Below are 27,563 nucleotides of genomic sequence, written 5' to 3' on the forward strand. Positions count from 1 at the left end.
TTGTAAAAATATCAAGCAAAAATGCAAACTGAAGGCAACAGGAGATATGCAAGATGCGGTATGGTTGTCATTAATGTATTTAATCCTATAATGCAAGATCTGATGCAACATCAACCTATATCAGCACCAGCTCTATATCAGAGGATCATTAGTGATAAATGGTTTATGAAAAAGCTTAATCTACATGAAAAGGCAACAATTCAAACATTGACGAACGACGGATTTTCAAAATTAGACTTCTCAATTATTTACAAAATGTTCAGACGTTTTCAGTTGATTAATCCGCCAACAAGGAATTGGGGTGCCAAACCACTGTCAAATGAAATTGATATAGGTGACGATGTCGAAAGGATTCGCCGAAAAAGAAACAGATTTGTTCATCAGATTAAAGCAGATGTATCAGAACAGGATATGAATAAGTTCATTACTACATGCCTTCAAATTGGAAGACGCATGGACAATTATTTGAATAAAACAGATCAAGGCAGATATGAAAAAACTATCAAACTTTATCAATCTTGTTTTATGGAACCAGAAACATCTCGCAAATATCTTCAGGATCTTCAGAAAATCGAATCTCTTGAGGGTAAGATCTTTATAATGAATATTTTAAACATGTACTTGGATGAGGTTTTGGTATCAAATGTTTGGGTTTTTTCATCGATACAGGGTAAAATATTTTGCCCCATAACACTCATTTTTCGTTGAATAAAAGATTTCAAAAGCTCATAAAAGGCAATTTTCTAAAACATGCAAAATTTAAGCAATTTTTTAATATTTGTTCTTTTGATTTGAGACCCAAATAATACAAATAAATGTAAGGTAAAAGTCCGAGTCAGCCTTTTTCCCGCTTTTTCTAAAAACTCAAGTAGCTCGAAAAGGAGGTCTATGACCTATCAATAGGTCTAGCTTATTTTGTTCCTTAACTGTTGCTCTTTCAAAATGAATATTCATTTTTATTTTCTTGATGTTTTAAATTTCACCTTAGTACATCCTTAATATCCAAGCTCATTACTTTTATATGATTTGTTAATAATTAAATACACGCATTAACACCTGAAACCTTGTCTATAAGAATGTAATCGCCATCTGTAAAATAGAATATGAACTGATAATCCAACAGTTCAATACGAAAGAACATTCTTACAGTTCTCATTTTCAGATTGATACTTCTTTTTTTAACTTGGTATTTTTCACTTTGAACTTCATTGGAAGTATCAATCATACACTTGAAACTGAGAAATGGTAAATGATAACTCCCCAGCAAACCAACAAAAAAAGATCATAAAGAAAATTAATAACTAATAACAAAACTGGCATAATTTCAAAGGAATATAAAAATAATAAACAAAACAGAGCATCATTTATTACATGAAAAGATACCGTACATTTATTTTCATAATCCAACGACAAAACTTAGAATTCCCTATATACTGTTTTTTTTTTTTGTAAGAATCATAACAATATGCGACCCCAACATACTCATTTTCCTAAGCATGGGTTGTTTTGCTTGACTACACCTATTTATCATATACTTCGTAGTAAATACATTTAAATCATATGTGTAATAATATCGATGGCAATCGTGCTGCAACAGCCAACCGTGATGATATGGATATCACGGATTCAAATGCTTTATCAATCAAACCCCTTATATGTATGACGTTACGTAATCGATATCAGTTAATGCAACAAAGGGTTTTAACCCCTTGTGAATGTGTTACGTCATTGTATGTGAACAAAAAAATCTTATTCAGCGGTACTTGAGGTACCTGTATATTATCAAGTGTATATGATATGACTTTTACAATATCCTACTAATCCAATGTAATTCCTCGGGCACAGAGAGCTCTTCAGAATATATTGGTGTCTCGGGTTGATACAGGTGTAATATTGCAAAAGACATATGATACTCTTTATGTATTACGAACATTGTAGTAATAAAAGATAAATTGTTTGTTTGATACGGTCAACGTTAATCGAGTTATATCAGCTATTCGTAATGATATCGATATCAGTCACGGTTGTTTTGCCATATCTTTAAACAGTATGACGTAATGTATTTTAATGAGCATTATGAAATTCTCTAAAAACACAAATATTGTTATTATTATCTTATAATTTTTTTTGGCAGAAAAAATGATGGTTCGGGTTGATTCCTCAACACTACATTTATACGAAGGAAAGTCGATGGATCATCTTGTGGCGTCTGTGACGGACAGAATAGATGGTGCGATGACAATATTAAATCAAAGAAGATCAGTATTAATCTTAAAGAACAAATATAATTTAATATACTATTCCTATAAGACAAAATTAATCTCTTTAATTAAACGCGCATATAAAGTTTATGAAATAATTCAAAACAATTGAACACTTTGTTCATTGAGTATTTTTTAATCTAAGATCTCTGATTCAATTATAAGATATTTTTAGATGAGTTCATTTTATAATCTGAATGATATTTAATCGATTCAAAATTATTTTTACAAAAATGTATCTTTGAAAAGGGTGTGAACTACCCACACAAAAATTGTCGGCAATAAAGTTTATCAATTGATTTTAGGTATTTTTTTTTTAGTTTTTCTCATTGTTGAAGGCCTAACTGTTGCCAATAATTGATTTGAACATCTACCTTTTTTTTATAAAACAGGGTTTATTAAAAATGACTGGGATCCAGCAGCCAAAATTGTGTAAAACATTCATCATAGATCTAGATATACAACACAACTGACTCGATTATTCCTAACAAACATACCAATAAATCTAACAATGACGCCAGCAAAAACATCGACGTTGATAGTTCAGTACATAAAAGCACAATGTCGTATAAACAAGTTCCCCCAAAAAGTACAAATTAAGTAAAATAACGATATAAGGGCATATAAAACGAAGACAAAACTAGACAAATTGTTTGCATCCGATTCGTAATTGGAATTGATTTCTTCGTGTTCTATACAATTAAAAATACATATAAAACCTTTGATAAACTTTGTTTACGTAATTAACTGGTATCAATATGGATTTTGATAGGCAAATTGGTAATTTTGTCTATTACTCTATCAGATAATGAAAAAGTATGATTACTTAAATACAACATGATATATAGAATATCTTGAATGAGCTACTTTGGGGGTATATTTTTTAAAATAAATAAGTTTGGGAATAGTATTATGAGATAGCAATGAGACAAAACAATGCTAAACGAAAAGCATATAAAGACGATTACTGTAAGACAAATCTATATATTAGTTTGAACAAACAAGCTGGCAACTAAACAGAAAGTCTACTATGGTGGATTTGAATGAACATACATCCTCGGATTCATTTGTATACATGAACAAAAGACGTTTAAAATTTAGTTCGAATTCTTCACAAAAAGGATACACTAAAAAGAATGACATCAAAGCGGACGATGCGTACTTAAAAGATTAAAACAGCAAATCGGAACAAAAAAAAAATTAATTTATTTATTTATTTAATTTTTTAGTTGAAGGGGAACTTATGACTGCAGTGAAACTAATTTTCAAAGATGTGAAAGTTGCGGACAATCTATTAGAACTGTTGAACAATTTAGGTTTGAAGAACAACTTCAATACTGAATACATAAAGTTCATATGTGCTCAACAAGAATGCATAGCTGTCTCCGTATTTGTTAGAAATACAGTCATCGCAAATAGAACCCTGTTTCTGTCAAACTTACTTCTGTTTGTACAAAATATTTTTTCTTCGACTGGGATGTTGAATTTCTTAGAAAAAGATTTGAGTATTGTTGTTATTCCATCAGAAGGTAATACAATAGAACTGCATTTCTTATGATATTCTTTTATGGATACGCAAGCCTTATTCACATATTGAACTTTTAATATTTTCCTCCGTGTTAAGCGAGTTAACGCTTTTGCTGGATATTACCTAATATTTTTTTTGTCATTTTTTTATAATGCATCCTCAACTTGTTATCACAAAGTATTTTTTTTAAACAATAATTTCCGAAAATCGATGTTTTTTTTGTAATGTTCTTTTTATAATGTTTATGTCTCGAAATTTTCTAAATTATTACACCGATTTTGCTTTTTTTCTCACATTTTGTGGATGATTATTTGATAAAACTTTTTTATAGCGACATTGCATGGAGGTATCATATAACCATTAAATTAAACAAATAGAACATAAAAGTTTGCAATCCTTTTCAAAAAAACATTTTTTTAAGCAAATGAATTTGATGATGTTTCAATGATCACGATAATGTAGAAAGAAAATATCAGTCATGATGTCACTATGAAATCCAAACCATGTTGCAATGACAAGTTAAACATATTATTGGATGCGGGTAGATTTTCATACATAACAGGCGTATAGATTAACCTTCGCCAAATGTGTGTTTCGTCTACTTGAGAAGAGCTAAGTACTAGACATTATGTGAGAGACAGCGCCTTTCTCAATCAATGTTCTATCCCCATATCAGTGTTGAATGAGTATGACAGAATCTGAAAAAAAGAATCATATATGACACACAAAGAAATGTCTTATAAAGATCTAAAGAATATCATTCTAAAGATTTTTATGACCGTATTATTTTCAAATTGAAAGGAAGAACGCAAATTGAACTCATTGACAATAGAAGTTGCGGAAGAGAAAAAAAGTAGGTAAATGAAAGAATTTTTCATTTCAAAAATGTCGTAACCGAGTGTTATTGCACGTTATTTTGTTTCACATAATTACTTTAGTTTGGTTATAGATTGTAAGACTGCACTAAGTACACTGGTTCTCAGTTTTCACAATAATGACTTGTAACATAATCTATGTTTCTCATAAGCAATTATTAAAAAAAAAAAAAAAGAATACAGCTTCAATTTTTTTTATATCTCGTTCTGAAATTGACCCGAGAACACGGTTTTTTCATTATGCTAGACAATATATACAAAAATTGAAATATCGCACCTGTTCTATTGTAAAAATGTGTTTACTGCTTAGAAAGTAATGTGCTACTTTCTGGACAACTTATATCAAAGTTATAGAAAGGTCGGTCATGTCTAACTAAATAAATAAACACTTTTATAGTATAGGGGTCAATAATTCAGTTTGACGACATACGCATGTTAAGGCATACTATATTTTGCCTTTTTTAAATTGACTAAACATTACTTTACCTAATTATTCGAGACCCAAATTTTGTTCTTCGTGTAATTTCACCCCTACGTATTATTTTATCCTCCAGAAAAAATAAAAGAATAAATATGGAAGTTGTATGAAAAATATTTGCAAGCTATAAACCGTCCACACTATAGGAACTATGTTTCTAAATCCTCGGACGAAAACTGTACTCGCGCCATATATCATATACGATTTTAGAGTGGGGGAAAAAATCATACACTATTGTCAGATTTTTATTTCTTCTTCTTTTTCTTTAACAATTCTCTCTTTTTTTCTTTATAATCATGATATTTCAAAAAGAATGGAAGTATCTAGTTTATTTGAAATATGTTTTTAAAAAGATCAACTTTACCCATCGGTACTTAAGGTGGCTCGTGGGTACAAAAATTTCAGCAAAAAAATTAAACCTTTATTTTTTTCATTATAAATTTTATTTACTACACTTTTAGTTATTACTTTATGATATGGTACAAAAATCAACCCAAAAAACGATTCGGTTTCGCCCCAGATGACTTTTAAAATGTTTATATCATTGAAAAAGCTCCAAATTATCTCCCTTTGGTGCAAACATGCCATTTTTTGTCATTAAATTTGAAATATCTTTTGTAACTCATCGGTGACCTATATTTTTTATTATTGTTTTCAAATAAGCTATACATCAACTAAATAATTGTAAAATTTAAGTGATTTCTGTAATTAGGTTATTTTTTTATTTCGATATTACCTCTATTTCTCCTATTAGCTCAACAGAAAAAAAGGACATTAACAAAAATGTATGCTTCTTCCGGAGGCAGATTGTGAGCTTAAATGAACGGTGACCCCATTTTTTTATTTCATTTTTCTATTAAGTATACGATAAAGTTCATTTATAAAAAAAATATAGTGAAATCCTATATTAGAAAAAAAATTAAATTTATACCCAGGAGCCCCCTTAAACATGATCACCATGATTTATATTATAGAGACACAACGTTGGAACTTTACCAATATTATAAAAACAAATTCTGAAAGGAATTGTATGTCATAATAATTCGATATTATGTCCAGTATCAGAAAAATTCAGAGTTTTATATATCACAGTTTACAAAAACTACAAACTACATTTCAATGAAATGATAAAATGCAGATAAACATGATTTTTGTTCATTATGCATGCATGACTCAATTATTAATTTCTGAATAATCTCGTTCCTCTATTTTAAAGTAGCTTAAACAGAAATTTTGTCAAAATATGTATATTTATATGAAATTATTATTTGTGATTGTGAAAGAAATTTATTTTGAATTTTTATAAAAATCCTATAACACTTCTGTTGAGTGTTTATGATATTTTAAATTGATTATCTATATCATAATTGCGGTAAACTGTTTTGTATATTCTCACAAATCAATCAATGCGCACATTTCACTCAGACAATACATTATATACGGACATATTACATTATATTGGAATTCGAACTTCACCTCGGTCAATTTAATCTGAACAGGTCTATATATATACAACGTATAGATTTCGCCAGAAGTCCATAATTGATTAATATAGGAAAATGCCGTTGTCGCAAAGTTTATGGGTCCACCCAATAAAACTTATCTAACAGGAATGTTGAGCTATTTGGGGTAAAAATAATACAAAGCTCTCAATAGTGACAAACATTTAACATATTGTGAAAACAGTTTGCAGTAAAATGGTTTGACTCAACTTAAACTGTATCTAGCTTATATCAAATTTCAGAATGGAGTTGTCCTGCGTGTACGTATATTAACAAAGGAAACGATCAGATATGCGAGATATGCAACAGTTTACGAGATGACAGTGCTACAGATCCAGTTAATATTACTGATCATTTGAACAGAGGTAATTCACATTGATCATACTAGTCATTGGGTCATTCGTTTGATACTTACGTCATAGACAATAATATACCGACGTTTGTTTTCATTATTACTGTTCATACTTTCAAATTTCTCACAATATACACTGTAAGTTTGGTTGGCTAAGTGTTTTTATATTCAAATATTTTATTTCAAATACCTTTTATTGAAAATCATCCCTTGTTTCTGTTAAGCTGAAAAAAGGTGAGCAGTCCGCCTTCTTTTCTGCTGAAACAAACTTTGTGATCTGTTTTCAAATTGTCATTGTTCTCTTTAATAAAGTGACTCTAGCTATCGACTGTCCAGGAACAATTTATAAATTGAGAAGCCAACTCGAATTAAACAATTACACCGTTAGACCCTAACATCACGTGCTTAGTGGGTCCAATTCACTAGTTAGAATACGGTTTAGAACAAGTATCTTAATTTGAAAGGTTTCTGTTAGTTATTTGATTGACGTTTTACTTAATTTGGGGACACTCTTTCAACTTACCTTTGAGGGGAAAATTTATTGTACATGTTAATTCATTTACTCCCTCTGATATCCATTGTAAGTAGACAATAGAAAATAACTAAGTTATCAGTATTTACGAAAGGAAATGTTTATAAGGGTGTAAAAAGGTTAGGTAGTTGCTCAATGTCCTCGTTAATCAAGTATAGAGTATTTTACTCCAAATACTTTTATCTTTTGTCTGCTGATCTCCTTGGAATTTAGTCATGACGTTGTCAGTTTATTTTCGACCCATGAACCTGATGAATATCCTTTTGGAACCTTACGACATTGTATCAATGGTAACATAATACGATGGCTTGTAGATTACTTTTTTATTAGAAATTACTTGTACTTTTTAACATGTTTAAGGTGATGGCGTTTAGATTTTTTAACTTATTATTTGAAAAATGTATAACTTTTAAATGAAGTATTGGAATTCCTCTATTTTAATTTTTTACATCACATTACCATCATAACACAGGATTGAAGAGACCTGTATTGTTATAATAAGCATCTGTCGAAATTAATTCATTAAGGTAGATGTGAATGTTTAAGCAAGGCTTCATATAAATAGAAAGATAATTACTGTATGTATTCTTCATTTTTATGCGCATGCCCGGAAAAAAACATTGACAAAATTTAAACCAGCGCAAAATTATAAATCTTTAATGAATCTGAAGAGCTTGTCATCGTAAATTTTATGTGGAGATCATGAAGAAATTAACTTTGAACAACATAGTGTACAAACTGTTAATGTATCTCAATTATTTTTAAACAAATTTCAAGTTTGAATACTTAGCGATCAAATTTTACTCGCTACTTCTCGGGACACGAACTTTTCTTCCGGAGTAAAGATAAACATTGAGGACCAACCAATTCTATTTACTTTTTCAAGATATTTTTTTTTTAAATCTATCATTATATCAGTAAACAGAGCATCACATGTGCAACAATTGTAATTTAGTGCCATGTTTGAACAGTATTTTTGACATATTACACTGTCAAAATTCTACAGGCACGTACAACGTGACCCTAGCAAACGACCTTATAAATAGATAAATAAAGGCAACGGTAGTATTGGGCTGTTCAAAAGTCATAAATCGATTTAGAGAAAACAAATTCGGGTTACAAACTAAAACCCAGGAAAACACATCAACTATAAGAGGAACACAACGAAATAACAGAACACAGAATTGTAACTTAAAGCAAACAACAATACAAAATTCATAGAAACAAACTATAAGACAGGACATTTTAAGAAAAAATGGTGGGTTGAACACAACAGAAGATGCTTAAAACCTATCCCAGATAAGTATTAGCAACGATATCATAGACTTCTTCTTGTTATAAGTGTATGGCGAATTTTTCAGGCTTTTAATAATAAAAGAAATAACTACAATCTAGTGTTCTTTAACTTTTATTCAGACGAAACGAAATAAATATAATAAATATATTTTAATACAGCACTGTAAAATATAGATATACTTATCAGTTACAGATAGATGCATCTGTTTCATTAAGTAATAATAATTAAAACTAACGTTCGTATTTCCTTATCATTAAAACTTATTAAGCTGGATACATATGTATCTAGTCACAGAAATATATACTGGTGATTCCGTAGCAATTACTTGTCTCAATTATTGTTATACCAATTAGACTTTAAGGTATAGTGCATGTTCTCGTATGCTGTCTCAAACTAATGAAATTGAGAATATGGGAAATATGTCAAAGAGACAATTACCCGATCAAACAGCAGATAACAGCTGAATACCACCAATAGGTCTTCATACTAAACATGAAAAGATTTAAATGATTCATTATGAAGTTAAATTTAAAAAAAAAAACATACAAGACTAACAAAGACCAGAGGCACCTGACTTGAGACAGGCACAAACACACAGCGGAACTAAACATATTTTGTGAGATCTCAACCCTCCCGCCATCTCTCTAGCCAATGTAAAATAAAGAAACACAGCAATACGCACAGTTAAACTCAGTTTAAAGAAGTCAGAGTCCGATGTCAGAATGGGTAGGAAAAGAAACTAAGCATAATGATAATAATACATATTTTGACAAAGGACTACCAGCAGTAACTGATATGACAGCTCCTGACCATTACTAAACTGATAGAAAGATAATGACTTCATCATATGTAAATTACGCAAAATCCCTCCCGTTAGGGGTTTATAATCATATCAACCTAAAATATATGAGAAGGACATATCATGTTAACAACTGGTCTTAGAATAAAAATGTTTATTTCCAATGCAAAGACCCTATGAGTGAATCACTATCAATACCAAAATATGCAATCCTTAATGACTTGACAGCAGTATCATAACTATATTCCTTCCAAATAAGTCTGTTTAAAGTTTTGGTAAGCATTTGAGGTGAATGCCGTAATTTATGTGCTTTGTAAAGAATATTACCATAAAAGATAGGATGTGAAATACCTGAACGTATAAGATGTCTGCATGTTGATTTATATTTACAAATGATGTCCTTGTACCGATGATCGAATTTAGTAAAGGTTTTGACTAGTTTGTGATTTCGGAAACACTGGCGTGATAGTTTTTCAGAAATTCAGATATTTCGTTAAAATCAAATATGTTGTTACATGCACAAGCGAATCTAACAAGTTGAGATATGCATACGTGTTAAATATGAACTATTGGACAGGTATTGCAAAATTGATAAAGAACGAATAAGACCTTATATAAGAAAATCTAGAACAAAGTGATTACACCGCCAAAGGGACTGCCTAATAGTAAAAATGTACGATTGCACTCAAATCAACCGTGAAAATAAAGAACTAACTACAGTGAAATCAAACTTAACCAAAGCATGAGATGATAATTCGTCCGTCAATAGTCCATGTAAATAAATTAAAATAGAATAATACACCATGTTAATTCTTAATTATGACATGTAATTAAAAAGCTAACAATGTAACTTTATTCAGGTATATATTAATATCAAGTACTGAGAATATTAAAAAATACAAATTACACAAAAATAACAGGCTATCACATAATCGGTGATATTTAACTAAATCTAGGACAAGCTAATCATCCATGCAGTCACTACTATAACGTAGTTGCGACAACCTACCGTGAAGTACTATGTGAGTCTTGTAACTACTGGTGGCATTTTCAATGTACCAATATTTCATCACCATTTACACTGATCTTTGTAATTATGTGGATCCCTGGTAATGCAATGACTAGAAACATGTCGTCATCAACATACAGATGGGCAAGACGGTGGCATTTTAACTTAACTTAGGAGAAAAAAGAAAGAAACATATGAACAACTTGCATATATATAAGGTATTAAAATATTAACAGAATGCGTTACAAGTTTGACAAAATTAAACAGGTTTTACTTCATAAAATGGTTGACGGTCTAACAATTTCTGAAACTACATTATACTCTTTTAAAGGACCCTTATCTGAAATTGATGGGTACAAACTACAGGAAAGAGAACGTACTGACCATGGAGGAGGTATAGCTACTTTCATGAGAGCTGACTTACCAAAAAAAAGAAGACTTGACATTGAATGTAAGACTCTTGAAAACATTTTATACGAGTTTACTCTTGATAACACTAAATGGTTGATTTATGCTATTTATCGTCCATCATCAATGGCGAATAATATATTTTATGACTCCATAAATATTCCTTTAGATAAAAGTTTCAAATGTCTTGAAAATTAAATGGTTATATGTGATCTTAATTGGGATTTTATGGTTAAATACAAATCACAAGTAATAGGGTATATATGTGACATTTTTTATCTGTCAAATATAGTTAAAAAAGAAACCTACATGCTGTATGAAATGGTATGAACCATCACTTGTAGATGTTATCCTTACAAATAGAACAACCAATTGTTTCAGGACACTGAATTTGCAACACTGGTGTTAGTGGTTTTCATCAATTCGAATACGACATGCTTCTTTCCCTTTGTGAATAAACCAATGCTCTGAATCTAATAAAACGTGTTTGCACATGCGTATATTGACTTCTGCAGAATAATGAAAAAATAATCAAATTGGCATGCATTTGATATATTTCGTTAACTTAAAACACTTCGACACTCTTAAATGATGCAAATGTTGTTACTTATTCATTTATTATGACTGTAATGTGTTGCAATTGGAAATTGACATATTTGATCTAGATACGACATCGGTTCATGCTGGCTATTCAAACTCCTCCCTCTAAAAAAAATCACAATACCAGTCATTTGCTTGTTTACAAACAAAAAAGGGAGTTTCATGGACGAGACTACACAAACCTTCTACGCTTAGACACATAGGAAATAGGAATTACCTTGATTGTCCTAAAAAGAATCGAAATAAATGATGCAAGCTATTCTTTATTGTAGTATTAACATGGTAGGCATTATATTCGTGTTATTTTAGACCTCACTATCGCTCGGGCAAACATAATCACGAATATAATGCCTACCTATGTTAAAACCTCAATAAAGTATAACTTGCATCAATTATTTCTTAGATGATATCTACCTTTAATAAATGGTCAACATGTAATTGTGTAAACAGGAAGACACAATATAGAAGTTAAAATCTTTAATGCTGATAATTATATTATTGATCTTATCAATACTTTTTTTTTACATGATTCAAAAAGATATATAGATGATATTAACTTAGTATGTAATGATTTTGAAATGAAATACTATTAAATCTAGTGAATTTATAGCCAGACTTCAAGAAGCACAGGTCATACCACTACATAAAAAGAACAATCCGTTTGATAAAAACAATTATCTAAATATAATAGCCTTTCAAGACGTCATAATTATTTTGACTAGTAGATATCCACTACTTTCTCTTCAAGTTGTGTTTTGTCAAAGGTTGAGATGGTGGATCACCCACCGCCAAATCTCTACTGGTCACGGGCCTTTTCCGTAAATGCCTTTTTTGACACTGGATGCAAGTTTTGCCATTTTGTTTTAATTTTTTTGTTGATCTGCGACACACCTAAATAGTTTACCTTTTCGGTAATGTGCTTTCATTCCAAACAATCTTTTCACCTGCCATGGAACTAGTACCGTGACTAGACTTAAATTTGTTATTTGGTAATGAAATGATTTGCTGTATCAGTTCCGTGATCAAGGTTATTTCAGTTGGTTTAAATGTTTAAATCTATTTTTGTACGTTTTAGAACCACTAGCAGGCATCTACATAGTTGTTGATGATAATTATGCAGACAACGGATGTTTACAACTCAGAGAATTGTGGGAAATGTTTAATATAGGGGAAAACCAATATTTAATGATATGTTAATGACGAATTCTTCATTAGATGGGGCAATATGCGTAATTGTTTCTCCATAGGCGGTAATGGTATCGTTTTCTTCTGTTGCTCAGCGCATATCGTAAACTTGTATGTGTATGATGGCTTGTTTCGAAGCTAAGACATTTTTACATATGTGGTACAAACCCCGAGTATTCTTTTGCGATGCGGCTCCTCATGGTAAAAAATCCCATTTTTAACACAATAAGTTCTTTGAAAATTTAATACTTTGAACACATTTAATAGCTCCATAGGTTTTACACATTTATTCTGTGTTCCCTTACTTTCTAAATTAACACAAATGGTTCAGCTCAGTCATTTGTTCATCATAGAAATGTGTCAAATATCACTACACAGAGATTTTTTCAAGGCGCATTTGGGATATTGTCCCAGATGTTCATTAGTTAACGAGCAACAAAATTGTGCTTCGTGCAACACATTTTAATGGACTCATTAACTAATGTCATATTAAGAACTTAATGAATGATTAGCCGTAATGACGCATTAAGCTAATGGCACTTTCGTACAACCGGCTGCTAATGATTCAAAAAATAACATTTTAGCAAGTTTAAAAATACTTAAAGTCATTGAATGGAAATGACTGTAAATGCACAGTTTGTACAAATGATTAATTAATATATTTTGCTATTTTTTACCATTTAGATCTTACCCTTTTTTTTAAAGATTTTACTCTATGCATTTATCAACTTTCTAATCATTTCTAGTTAACATTTATATGCTTTAAGCTTTAATACATAATATACTTTTAGCTTTAATACCTAGCTTATCATGATTATAGGCTGCTTATCACCACCATGCTTTTAGTGGTTCATTTTGTGCAGTGTAATTTATTGCATGTGTATTATTTGTTATATTATTATAAATGTCTTGCATGTCAGTTAAAAGCTCAATAGAGCTTATGCTATCTTCCTGCTTATAAAGTATGCAGACTCTAAATAACGCTCATGTATGCTTATTATTTATGATAATTCATTGTTCAATTAAACAAATTTCATAAATGTATACAAAATATCCAGATTATCCAAATTATCCAAAATATCCAAAATATTGTCAAAACTGACCGTACATTTAATGTTCTATCGAATTGCTCAAATTTAAAAGTTGTGATAAAATGACACATTTTAATATTTATACTACTAAAATAATTAGGTCCAATTTGTAACCCGGCATTCATAATAAAAGTACTGAAATACTGAGCCTGTTTATCGAAGCTATCCTAGGATTTGTTGTAAGACCCCTCTAAAGAATAGATTAGGATATAGTAAGGACCTACTTACGATATGTCTCAGCATGCACATCGAACCCGTCTTAGGACTGTTTCTTGGCTAGGATATCCTAACTACTGTACTAAGTGCTAGCGTAAAGAAAATAGAAATTTGAAAATGTTAAATGTTAAATGTTTAAGAATGCATTGAATTTCACCAGTAGTAAATAATTACAAGACTTAAAATTAGTAACATCATTAGTATTATAACATAAAGAAAATAAATAATACTTATTTAAATAATGCTGCATTCGAACTTTATGATACACAAAAGACATAAAAAAAAAGCAAAAACTGTAACAACGTTTTACATAAAAATGGAAAACAATGTTAGTAAACAGCAGTAACAATGAATAATGATAAAAGACAATCCGAAACAATCATTGAAAAAAAATGGAGAGAGTTTTATTCGAGGTGTCACAGTTTTATACTTAAAAGAGTTCAAATACAAATATCGTGCGTCTTTTATGAAAATGAAGGGTACATAAATTATATCATCACGGGTCAAATATGATCAAAATTTCAATTCACCCATTAATGAGGTGTTGCCCTTTATAGTCAATTTTCATATGTTTTGTAATCTTTTACATAAATCTCCACTAACTACTGGGCTAAAAATAATCAAACTTATTAGACACAATCTTGATTGAAAAATGTAACCAATGACCCTGTCATCCAACTAACATGGCCGCCATGGATAAAAATAGAACAAAGGGATTTATTATAGAATTGTAAGGGAAATTGTAAAAAAAAACACAAGCTTTTCATCACAACTTCATAACTTTTCTAAATAATAATAAGGGGATCTTCAGTAACTATTGTAATAGTATAAAGGGATGACCTGCTATTAATTTAACTACTAAGCTAAATTAAACCAAACTTGGCCTCAATCATTATTGGGTATCTAAGGGAGCCCATTAAGGACATTCCAAAAATATGATTTGAATTCGAAATCAGGAATTTAAAATCGTTATTACGAATTGTATAATTTGTTTTAACAGATTAAATTTGTGAATTTGTGGGTTAAATAGGTTATCACATTTTTTGTAATTTGAGATAAAGATTTAAAGTCGTTATGACGAATTGCATAATTGGTTATAAAGGTAAAATCACAGAAAACATGAACTCCGAGGAAAATTCAAAAAGTAAAGACCATTTTTGAAAAATCAAAACCTAAAACACCCCAAACGAATGGATAACACCTGTCATAGTTCTGACTTGGTAGAGGCATTTCTACATACGAAAATGTAGGTACCAAGTCAGGAATGTAACAAGCTGCAAACAAAATGTGATAACAAATTTAATTTCATCATGCTTCAAGATATTGAATTGATATTTGGTATACAGCTTTGCCACGATAAGTTTCAGATCAAGTTTGAATTTGTTTTGTTCAGATGATTTTTTCGCAGCGTTTAGAATGGTTATTGGACTGTTAAAATGCATACAAATAATCAATGTTCAATACTTTTTCTGTTATGCTTGAAGATGCTGTTTTGAGTTTTTTTAGAACCACTGGATCGATGCCACTGCTGGTGGAGATTTAGTTCCCCGAGGGTATCACAAACCTAGAAGTCAGCACTTCTGTGTTGACTTGAGGTATCATTGATATGTTCATAATTATAAATTAACAGTAAAGAAAATTTGGAATTTTAGAAATACTAAGGCTTTTCTACCTCAGGCATAGATTACCATAGCTGTATTAGGCAGAACTTTTAGGAATTTTGGTTCTCAATGCTCTTCAACTTCGTACTTTATTTGGCCTTTTATACATTTTTTTATTCGAGCGTCACTAATGAGTCTTTTGTAGACGAAACGCACGTCTGGCGTAAATATTAATTTTTAATCCTGGTATCTATGATGAGTTTATTTACAACCACTGGGTCGATGCCACTGCTGGTTGAGATTTATTTCTCCGAGGGTATCACAAACCAAGTAGTCAGCACTTCTGTGCTGACATGAGTTATCATTGATATGTTCATAATTATAAATTAACTGTAAACAAAATTTGGAATTTTAGAAATACTAAGGCTTTTCTACCTCAGGAATAGATTACCATAGCTGTATTTGGCAAAACTTTTAGGAATTTTGGTCCTCAATGCTTTTCAACTTCGTACATTATTTGGCCTTTTAAACATTTTTTTATTCGTGTGTCACTGATGAGTCTTTTGTAGACGAAACGCCCGTCTGGCGTAAATATAAATTTTTAATCCTGGTATCTATGATGAGTTCATTTACAACCACTGGGTCGATGCCACTGCTGGTTGAGATTTATTTCTCCGAGGGTATCACAAACCAAGTAGTCAGCACTTTTGTGCTGACTTGAGTTATCATTGATATGTTCATAATTATAAATTTACTGTAAACAAAATTTGAAATTTTAGAAATACGAAGACTTTTCTACTTCAGGAATAGATTACCTTACCTGTTTTTGCCAAAACTTTTAGGAATTGTGGTCATCAATGTTCTTCAACTTCGTACTTTATTTGGCCTTTTAAATTTTTTTTTGATAAGGGCGTAAGTGGTGAGTCTTTTGTAGACGAAACGAGCGTCTGGCGTAGATATAACTATTTAATCCTGGTTTCTATTATGAGTTTATTTGATATTTGTAAAATAGTTTACACCATGACAAATTATAGAAACGGTCTGCATTTTGTTCCAGTACAATGAATTTTCAACCGATAGTGGACTATGTATTGCATTTTATTGCCATGCAATACTTCAAGAATGCTTGTTTAGAATCGGTTGTCATTTGCAGATCTGATATTGTTTCAGTTTAATTTTAATATTTACAACTTGTAAAGACTCTGGGCAATTTTCATGCATTTAGAGTATATTGTGTAGACGACGGTCTTTTGGTAAAACCTTATTGTCTCATGGTTTCATGTATTTGCCTGTGAAAATATCTGCAAATCGTAAATATATTTAAGGGGTGAGTCATTGAATGGAAATGACTGTAAATGCACAGTTTGTACAAATGATTAATTAATATATTTTGCTATTTTATACCATTTAGATCTTACCCGTTTTTTTTAAAGATTTTAGGTTATGCATTTATCAACTTTCTAATCATGTCTAGTTAACATTTATATGCTTTTAGCTCTAATACATAATATACTTTTAGCTTTAATACCTAGCTTATCATGATTATAAGCTGCTTATCACCACCATGCTTTTAGTGGTTCATTTTGTGCAGTGTAATTTATTGCATGTGTATTATTTGTTATATTATTATAAATGTCTTGCATGTCAGTTAAAAGCTCAATAGAGCTTATGCTATCTTCTTGTTTATAAAGTATGCAGACTCTAAATAACGCTCATGTATGCTTATTATTTATGATAATTCATTGTTCAATTAAACAAATTTCATAAATATATACAAAATATCCAAATTATCCAAAATATCCAAAATATCCAAAATATTGTCAAAACTGACCGTACATTTAATGTTCTATCGAATTGCTCAAATTTAAAAGTTGTGATAAAATGACACATTTTAATATTTTTACTACTAAAATAATGAGGTCCAATTTGTAACCCGGCATTCATAATAAAAGTACTGAAATACTGGGCCTGTTTATCGAAGCTATCCTAGAATTTGTTGTAAGACCCCTCTAAGGAATAGATTAGGATATAGTAAGGACCTACTTACGATATTTCTCAGCATGCACATCGAACCCGTCTTATGACTGTGTCTTGGCTAGGATATCCTAACTACTGTACTAAGTGCTAGCGTAAAGAAAATAGAAATTTGAAAATGTTAAATGTTAAATGTTTAAGAATGCATTGAATTTCACCAGTAGTAGATAATTACAAGACTTAAAATTAGTAACATCATTAGTATTATAACATAAAGAAAATAAATAATACTTATTTAAATAATGCTGCATTCGAACTTTATGATACACAAAAGACATAAAAAAAGCAAAAACTGTAACAACGTTTTACATAAAAATGGAAAACAATGTTAGTAAACAGCAGTAACAGTGAATAATGATAAAAGACAATCCGAAACAATCATTGAAAAAAAATGGAGAGAGTTTTATTCGAGGTGTCACAGTTTTATACTTAAAAGAGTTCAAATACAAATATCGTGCGTCTTTCATGAAAATGAAGGGTACATAAATTATATCATCACGGGTCAAATATGATCAAAATTTCAATTCACCCATTAATGAGGTGTTGCCCTTTATAGTCAATTTTCATATGTTTTGTAATCTTTTACACAAATCTCCACTAACTACTGGGCTAAATAGAATCAAACTTATTAGACACAATCTTGATTGAAAAATGTAACCAATGACCCTGTCATCCAACTAACATGGCCGCCATGGATAAAAATAGAACAAAGGGATTTATTATAGAATTGTAAGGGAAATTGTAAAAAAAACACAAGCTTTTCATCACAACTTTATAACTTTTCTAAATAATAATAAGGGGATCTTCAGTAACTATTGTAATAGTATAAAGGGATGACCTGCTATTAATTTAACTACTAAGCTAAATTAAACCAAACTTGGCCTCAATCATTATTGGGTATCTAAGGGAGCCCATTAAGGACATTCCAAAAATATGATTTGAATTCGAAATCAGGAATTTAAAATCGTTATTACGAATTGTATGATTTGTTTTAACAGATTAAATTTGTGAATTTGTGGGTTAAATAGGTTATCACATTTTTTGTAATTTGAGATAAAGATTTAAAGTCGTTATGACGAATTGCATAATTGGTTATAAAGGTAAAATCACAGAAAACATGAACTCCGAGGAAAATTCAAAAAGTAAAGACCATTTTTGAAAAATCAAAACCTAAAACACCCCAAACGAATGGATAACACCTGTCATAGTTCTGACTTGGTAGAGGCATTTCTACATACGAAAATGTAGGTACCAAGTCAGGAATGTAACAAGCTGCAAACAAAATGTGATAACAAATTTAATTTCATCATGCTTCAAGATATTGAATTGATATTTGGTATACAGCTTTGCCACGATAAGTTTCAGATCAAGTTTGAATTTGTTTTGTTCAGATGATTTTTTCGCAGCGTTTAGAATGGTTATTGGACTGTTAAAATGCATACAAATAATCAATGTTCTATACTTTTTCTGTTATGCTTGAAGATGCTGTTTTGAGTTTTTTTAGAACCACTGGATCGATGCCACTGCTGGTGGAGATTTAGTTCCCCGTGGGTATCACAAACCTAGAAGTCAGCACTTCTGTGTTGACTTGAGGTATCATTGATATGTTCATAATTATAAATTAACTGTAAAGAAAATTTGGAATTTTAGAAATACTAAGGCTTTTCTTCCTCAGGCATAGATTACCATAGCTGTATTAGGCAGAACTTTCAGGAATTTTGGTTCTCAATGCTCTTCAACTTCGTACTTTATTTGGCCTTTTATACATTTTTTTATTCGAGCGTCACTAATGAGTCTTTTGTAGACGAAATGCACGTCTGGCGTAAATATTAATTTTTAATCCTGGTATCTATGATGAGTTTATTTAAAACCACTGGGTCGATGCCACTGCTGGTTGAGATTTATTTCTCCGAGGGTATCACAAACCAAGTAGTCAGCACTTCTGTGCTGACATGAGTTATCATTGATATGTTCATAATTATAAATTAACTGTAAACAAAATTTGGAATTTTAGAAATACTAAGGCTTTTCTACCTCAGGAATAGATTACCATAGATGTATTTGGCAAAACTTTTAGGAATTTTGGTCCTCAATGCTTTTCAACTTCGTGCATTATTTGGCCTTTTAAACATTTTTTTATTCGTGTGTCACTGATGAGTCTTTTGTAGACGAAACGCGCGTCTGGCGTTAATATAAATTTTTAATCCTGTTATCTATGATGAGTTTATTTACAACCACTGGGTCGATGCCACTGCTGGTTGAGATTTATTTCTCCGAGGGTATCACAAACCAAGTAGTCAGCACTTCTGTGCTGACATGAGTTATCATTGATATGTTCATAATTATAAATTAACTGTAAACAAAATTTGGAATTTTAGAAATACTAAGGCTTTTCTACCTCAGGAATAGATTACCATAGCTGTATTTGGCAAAACTTTTAGGAATTTTGGTCCTCAATGCTTTTCAACTTCGTACATTATTTGGCCTTTTAAACATTTTTTTATTCGTGTGTCACTGATGAGTCTTTTGTACACGAAACGCGCGTCTGGCGTAAATATAAATTTTTAATCCTGGTATCTATGATGAGTTTATTTACAACCACTGGGTCGATGCCACTGCTGTTTGAGATTTATTTCCCCGAGGGTATCACAAACCCAGTAGTCAGCACTTTTGTGCTGACTTGAGTTATCATTGATATGTTCATAATTATAAATTTACTGTAAACAAAATTTGAAATTTTAGAAATACGAAGACTTTTCTACTTCAGGAATAGATTACCTTACCTGTTTTTGCCAAAACTTTTAGGAATTGTGGTCATCAATGCTCTTCAACTTCGTACTTTATTTGGCCTTTTAATTTTTTTTTTTGATAAGGGCGTAAGTGGTGAGTCTTTTGTAGACGAAACGAGCGTCTGGCGTAAATATAACTATTTAATCCTGGTTTCTATAATGAGTTTATTTGATATTTGTAAAATAGTTTACACCATGACAAATTATAGAAACGGTCTGCATTTTGTTCCAGTACAATGAATTTTCAACCGATAGTGGACTATGTATTGCATTTTATTGCCATGCAATACTTCAAGAATGCTTGTTTAGAATCGGTTGTCATTTGCAGATCTGATATTGTTTCAGTTTAATTTTAATATTTACAACTTGTAAAGACTCTGGGCAATTTTCATGCATTTAGAGTATATTGTGTAGACGACGGTCTTTTGATAAAACCTTGTTGTCTCATGGTTTCATGTATTTGCCTGTGAAAATATCTGCAAATCGTAAATATATTTAAGGGGTGAGTCATTGAATGGAAATGACTGTAAATGCACAGTTTGTACAAATGATTAATTAATATATTTTGCTATTTTTTACCATTTAGATCTTACCCGTTTTTTTTAAAGATTTTAAGTTATGCATTTATCAACTTTCTAATCATGTCTAGTTAACATTTATATGCTTTTAGCTCTAATACATAATATACTTTTAGCTTTAATACCTAGCTTATCATGATTATAGGCTGCTTATCACCACCATGCTTTTAGTGGTTCATTTTGTGCAGTGTAATTTATTGCATGTGTATTATTTGTTATATTATTATAAATGTCTTGCATGTCAGTTAAAAGCTCAATAGAGCTTATGCTATCTTCTTGTTTATAAAGTATGCAGACTCTAAATAACGCTCATGTATGCTTATTATTTATGATAATTCATTGTTCAATTAAACAAATTTCATAAATATATACAAAACATCCAAATTATCCAAAATATCCAAAATATCCAAAATATTGTCAAAACTGACCGTACATTTAATGTTCTATCGAATTGCTCAAATTTAAAAGTTGTGATAAAATGACACATTTTAATATTTTTACTACTAAGATAATGAGGTCCAATTTGTAACCCGGCATTCATAATAAAAGTACTGAAATACTGGGCCTGTTTATCGAAGCTATCCTAGAATTTGTTGTAAGACCCCTCTAAGGAATAGATTAGGATATAGTAAGGACCTACTTACGATATGTCTCAGCATGCACATCGAACCCGTCTTAGGACTGTTTCTTGGCTAGGATATCCTAACTACTGTACTAAGTAAAGAAAATAGAAATTTGAAAATGTTAAATGTTAAATGTTTAAGAATGCATTGAATTTCACCAGTAGTAAATAATTACAAGACTTAAAATTAGTAACATCATTAGTATTATAACATAAAGAAAATAAATAATACTTATTTAAATAATGCTGCATTCGAACTTTATGATACACAAAAGACATTAAAAAAGCAAAAACCGTAACAACGTTTTACATAAAAATGGAAAACAATGTTAGTAAACAGCAGTAACAGTGAATAATGATAAAAGACAATCCGAAACAATCATTGAAAAAAAATGGAGAGAGTTTTATTCGAGGTGTCACAGTTTTATACTTAAAAGAGTTCAAATACAAATATCGTGCGTCTTTCATGAAAATGAAGGGTACATAAATTATATCATCACGGGTCAAATATGATCAAAATTTCAATTCACCCATTAATGAGGTGTTGCCCTTTATAGTCAATTTTCATATGTTTTGTAATCTTTTACACAAATCTCCACTAACTACTGGGCTAAATAGAATCAAACTTATTAGACACAATCTTGATTGAAAAATGTAACCAATGACCCTGTCATCCAACTAACATGGCCGCCATGGATAAAAATAGAACAAAGGGATTTATTATAGAATTGTAAGGGAAATTGTAAAAAAAAACACAAGCTTTTCATCACAACTTCATAACTTTTCTAAATAATAATAAGGGGATATTCAGTAACTATTGTAATAGTATAAAGGGATGACCTGCTATTAATTTAACTACTAAGCTAAATTAAACCAAACTTGGCCTCAATCATTATTGGGTATCTAAGGGAGCCCATTAAGGACATTCCAAAAATATGATTTGAATTCGAAATCAGGAATTTAAAATCGTTATTACGAATTGTATAATTTGTTTTAACAGATTAAATTTGTGAATTTGTGGGTTAAATAGGTTATCACATTTTTTGTAATTTGAGATAAAGATTTAAAGTCGTTATGACGAATTGCATAATTGGTAATAAAGGTAAAATCACAGAAAACATGAACTCCGAGGAAAATTCAAAAAGTAAAGACCATTTTTGAAAAATCAAAACCTAAAACACCCCAAACGAATGGATAATACCTGTCATAGTTCTGACTTGGTAGAGGCATTTCTACATACGAAAATGTAGGTACCAAGTCAGGAATGTAAAAAGCTGCAAACAAAATATGATAACAAATTTAATTTCATCATGCTTCAAGATATTGAATTGATATTTGGTATACAGCTTTGCCACGATAAGTTTCAGATCAAGTTTGAATTTGTTTTGTTCAGATGATTTTTTCGCAGGTTTAGAATGGTTATTGGACTGTTAAAATGCATACAAATAATCAATGTTCTATACTTTTTCTGTTATGCTTGAAGATGCTGTTTTGAGTTTTTTTAGAACCACTGGATCGATGCCACTGCTGGTGGAGATTTAGTTCCCCGAGGGTATCACAAACCTAGAAGTCAGCACTTCTGTGTTGACTTGAGGTATCATTGATATGTTCATAATTATAAATTAACTGTAAAGAAAATTTGGAATTTTAGAAATACTAAGGCTTTTCTACCTCAGGCATAGATTACCATAGCTGTATTAGGCAGAACTTTCAGGAATTTTGGTTCTCAATGCTCTTCAACTTCGTACTTTATTTGGCCTTTTATACATTTTTTTATTCGAGCGTCACTAATGAGTCTTTTGTAGACGAAACGCACGTCTGGCGTAAATATTAATTTTTAATCCTGGTATCTATGATGAGTTTATTTACAACCACTGGGTCGATGCCACTGCTGGTTGAGATTTATTTCTCCGAGGGTATCACAAACCAAGTAGTCAGCACTTCTGTGCTGACATGAGTTATCATTGATATGTTCATAATTATAAATTAACTGTAAACAAAATTTGGAATTTTAGAAATACGAAGGCTTTTCTACCTCAGGAATAGATTACCATAGCTGTATTTGGCAAAACTTTTAGGAATTTTGGTCCTCAATGCTTTAATTTCAACTTCGTACATTATTTGGCCTTTTAAACATTTTTTTATTCGTGTGTCACTGATGAGTCTTTTGTACACGAAACGCGCGTCTGGCGTAAATATAAATTTTTAATCCTGGTATCTATGATGAGTTTCTTTACAACCACTGGGTCGATGCCACTGCTGTTTTAGGAATTGTGGTCATCAATGCTCTTCAACTTCGTACTTTATTTGGCCTTTTAATTTTTTTTTTTTGATAAGGGCGTAAGTGGTGAGTCTTTTGTAGACGAAACGCGCGTCTGGCGTAAATATAACTATTTAATCCTGGTTTCTATTATGAGTTTATTTGATATTTGTAAAATAGTTTACACCATGACAAATTATAGAAACGGTTTGCATTTTGTTCCAGTACAATGAATTTTCAACCGATAGTGGACTATGTATTGCATTTTATTGCCATGCAATACTTCAAGAATGCTTGTTTAGAATCGGTTGTCATTTGCAGATCTGATATTGTTTCAGTTTAATTTTAATATTTACAACTTGTAAAGACTCAATTTTCATGCATTTAGAGTATATTGTGTAGACGACGGTCTTTTGGTAAAACCTTGTTGTCTCATGGTTTCATGTATTTGCCTGTGAAAATATCTGCAAATCGTAAATATATTTAAGGGGTGAGACCAGCCTGCATTACAACTATCAATAAGCGACTTCGCACCCTAAAATATCTTATCTTTACCCACATTTCTAAAGGAAAATATCGATTTTTAATTCGAAGATGTATGGCGGTTAAATTTATATAGTTGTGTTGTTTCCTGTGACTGAATGAATGTCAAATTCAATTTCATGATTTGAGCTTCTTTTTATCGTTGTCCAGTTGTAACCTTTAATGAGAACAATGATATCTAGATTGATGTTAGCTTTTTCAGTTAACTCAAAAAAAGACATTTATCTTTTTTATTTGATCATGTGTGGGGTCAATATTTGCAAATACTTTTTACATGAAGGAAAATCCGATTTGATGCAAATCTGACAGTCTATTGTGTTAAGTTACAGTATGGGAAGAAATCTGCCTTCCATTGAAAAAGAGGTAGAAATAAGCAATATGATTAATTTCTTTCGATTTATCTCGCTTGTGGATAATTAACAAATAAACAGTCTCCGTGCCAAAAACAAATAAATATTGAAACGTTTTGAGTCATATTAACCTACTTGTGTAAACATATATTTTTCTAAATTTCTAGAATTGATCATAATTAGGAATAATCATTTTTCATAAAAACATCTGAAGAATTCGTTTAAAACAAGAGACTCACTGTCAATTTGTATCAAATATCATAGGATAAATCCCGCAAGTTATTGAAACCTTCTGGAATTTTGCCGAATGAATTTATAAATAACATTTACATTTCAATTACTTGTATTACAATTGATGTTGTAGACTATTTTTAAGGATAACAATGGAAAGATGTTCATGTTTCAGTCCCTTTTACGTCATTGAAGGATTGATCGATCAATGTTTGCGTAAACGCCTAGTGGCAAATATTCCATATCATATCTACCATCAAAGAAGTAATCATGTCTAAAGGAGTATACCTAGTGTGGGTTTTGTGCAATAAAATAGTCTTACCTTTCGAACCACGGTCATTTCCGATTTACTGAATCCATTTTCTACTGTAACTCCGGCAACTTTCCTTCAGCCACCATTTGGAGGACTATACTATGTTATTTAATATATGTCTGCACATATCCAAACACTATTTGCACGAAACACGGAAATAATAAAAATAAGAATGAAAAAATATGTAATATATGATTTTAAATCGGAAATAAATGCAATAGATTTGAGTGTTTCTGTCTTTCAAAGCAAAAAGAGTGAAAAACAATGTTGCATTTATTCAAAACAAATACTTTACGAGTTCTTGTGACCGACAGTGAATATTGTTTACTGATCAAATTATTATAATAACTTTTTTTTCTAGACCCATGTGAAAGACAAGAGATTAGTGGAGTGGTCGACTCAACTGAATTAAGAATGGTTATACTTGGCAAAACAGGCACAGGTAAAAGCGCCACTGGAAATACAATTTTAGGCAGACCTGAATTTAAATCTGAACCAAGTGGAGTCTCAATTACAGAGTGTTGCCATCTTGCAACGAATACCAGATTCGACCGTAAAATCGTCGTTGTGGATACTCCAGGGCTCTATGATACAGGGATGACAAATGAGCAAGTTACAAAGGAAATAGTAAAATGTATTGGGATGACTGCGCCAGGACCACATGCTATTCTGCTGACGGTCAACATTGGTCGATTTACTAAGATAGAACACGATACGGTTAAACATTTAGTTGATCATTTCGGAGTTGGTATGTATAAGTACTTAATGGTTGTTTTCACAAGAGCAGATGATCTTGAAGATACAAAAGAAGACTTTAGGGATCACGTCAAAAAGTATCCCCAATCACTCATGACATTGCTCAACCTCTGTGACAATAGGTGTATTCCTTTTAACAATAAACTTTCTGGTGAAAGTCAAGAAAATCAAGTTAGAAGTTTGATAAACACAGTGGATAAGGTTGTTAACGAAAATGGTGGTGTTTGCTACACAAATGAAATGTACGAAGAAGCCGAAAAAACACTGCGAAGGCGTGAAAGTGAAATTAAGAGACAGTTGATGGAAGAGCAACAAAGGAAAGTACAAATTCTTCGACATGAGTTTGATGAAAAGTTTGCATTAGCGATTGGGAAAACAGAGCGCAGACGCGAACAACAGATAGAAGATTTGAAAAAGGAAAACGAACGGAAAGTGCGGGAAGTAGAGGAAAGCTATAGAAAACAACAGGAAGACTCCGCTTTACGTGACAACTCAAGGAAAGGGATTGAAAAGGAAGAAGACGATGTACTTTCACAAATATTGACAGGAGTAAAAGGAGCTGCAAGAATAATTGTTGAAGCTGTGAACAGCTGTTCCATAATGTAAAAAGAAAATAACGTATTTTAGTCTTTTTGTCTCAGGCTTACACAGATTTAAGTATTTGTGAAAAGTTTTCAAATAAATTCATAGTGTTGATGATCTTATTTTACTGTATAGCATTGAATGAAACGTGTTCGTTTGCGTAATTATAGCTTTTCGTGTCTAACGTGACGGTACCCAAATTGCACATATTTTGATAGTTTTTTCACCTACGTTTTTTTATGATCAATACAAAAATTTCCATTTTGTGTTTATTTTGTAGCCGTATCCTTCTTTATTATATAGGTACACCAATTTAATTTTTAATCCATATTAAGTCATAGAAAAATGTGTTTGAATCGACCTCCAAACTATCAATGATTATGTAATGAGGAGTACAATTGCATCCATGCTTAAATTCATATCATTAAAAATTAAATAACAGATGTTTTGTTTTATTTTTTCAAATATTTAGAACAATTTGACATTAGCACATGCTCACTATTCATTTGTATGCCCCACCTACGATAATAGAGGGGCATTATGTTTTCTGGTCTGTGCCTCCGTTCGTTCGTTCGTTCGTCCGTTCGTTCGTCCCACTTCAGGTTAAAGTTTTTGGTCAAGGTAGTTTTTGATGAAGTTGAAGTCCAATGAACTTGAAACTTATTACACATTTTCCCCATGATATGATCTTTCTAATTTTAATGCCAAATTATAGTTTTGACCCCAATTTCATGGTCCACTGAACATAGAAAATGATAGTGCAAAAGTTCA

General features: G+C 31.1%; 1 protein-coding gene across 4 annotated transcripts; it reads left to right on the forward strand.

Annotated features, from left to right (window-relative positions):
• Positions 1 to 27,235, forward strand: LOC143083162 (GTPase IMAP family member 9-like). 4 transcript variants are annotated; one of them, XM_076259392.1, is made up of 6 exons: positions 1 to 586; positions 2,135 to 2,230; positions 3,491 to 3,790; positions 6,887 to 7,009; positions 10,965 to 11,084; positions 25,816 to 27,235. In XM_076259392.1, the coding sequence occupies exons 1-6, from the start codon at positions 22 to 24 to the stop codon at positions 26,814 to 26,816; spliced, it is 2,205 nt and encodes a 734-aa protein (XP_076115507.1). In that variant the 5' UTR covers positions 1 to 21; the 3' UTR covers positions 26,817 to 27,235. The 4 variants fall into 4 exon arrangements, with proteins under 4 accessions (XP_076115507.1, XP_076115510.1, XP_076115509.1 ...); XM_076259395.1 differs by lacking the exon at positions 25,816 to 27,235 and adding an exon at positions 15,618 to 17,374; XM_076259394.1 differs by having other exon boundaries at positions 2,135 to 3,790.
• The last annotated feature ends 328 nt before the right edge of the window (positions 27,236 to 27,563 follow it).

The sequence above is a fragment of the Mytilus galloprovincialis genome, chromosome 7 (genome assembly GCF_965363235.1).
Source record: "Mytilus galloprovincialis chromosome 7, xbMytGall1.hap1.1, whole genome shotgun sequence".
Lineage (NCBI taxonomy): Eukaryota > Metazoa > Mollusca > Bivalvia > Mytilida > Mytilidae > Mytilus > Mytilus galloprovincialis.

Bases quoted from the DNA above. Each gene is read 5' to 3' on its own strand.
- LOC143083162 (XM_076259392.1), top strand. From the start codon at position 22: ATGCAAACTGAAGGCAACAGGAGATATGCAAGATGCGGTATGGTTGTC. The intron at 2,231-3,490 runs GTGCGATGACAA...TTAATTTTTTAG, and splicing joins TGTGACGGACAGAATAGATG to TTGAAGGGGAACTTATGACT. The intron at 7,010-10,964 runs GTAATTCACATT...ACTCTTTTAAAG, and splicing joins TACTGATCATTTGAACAGAG to GACCCTTATCTGAAATTGAT.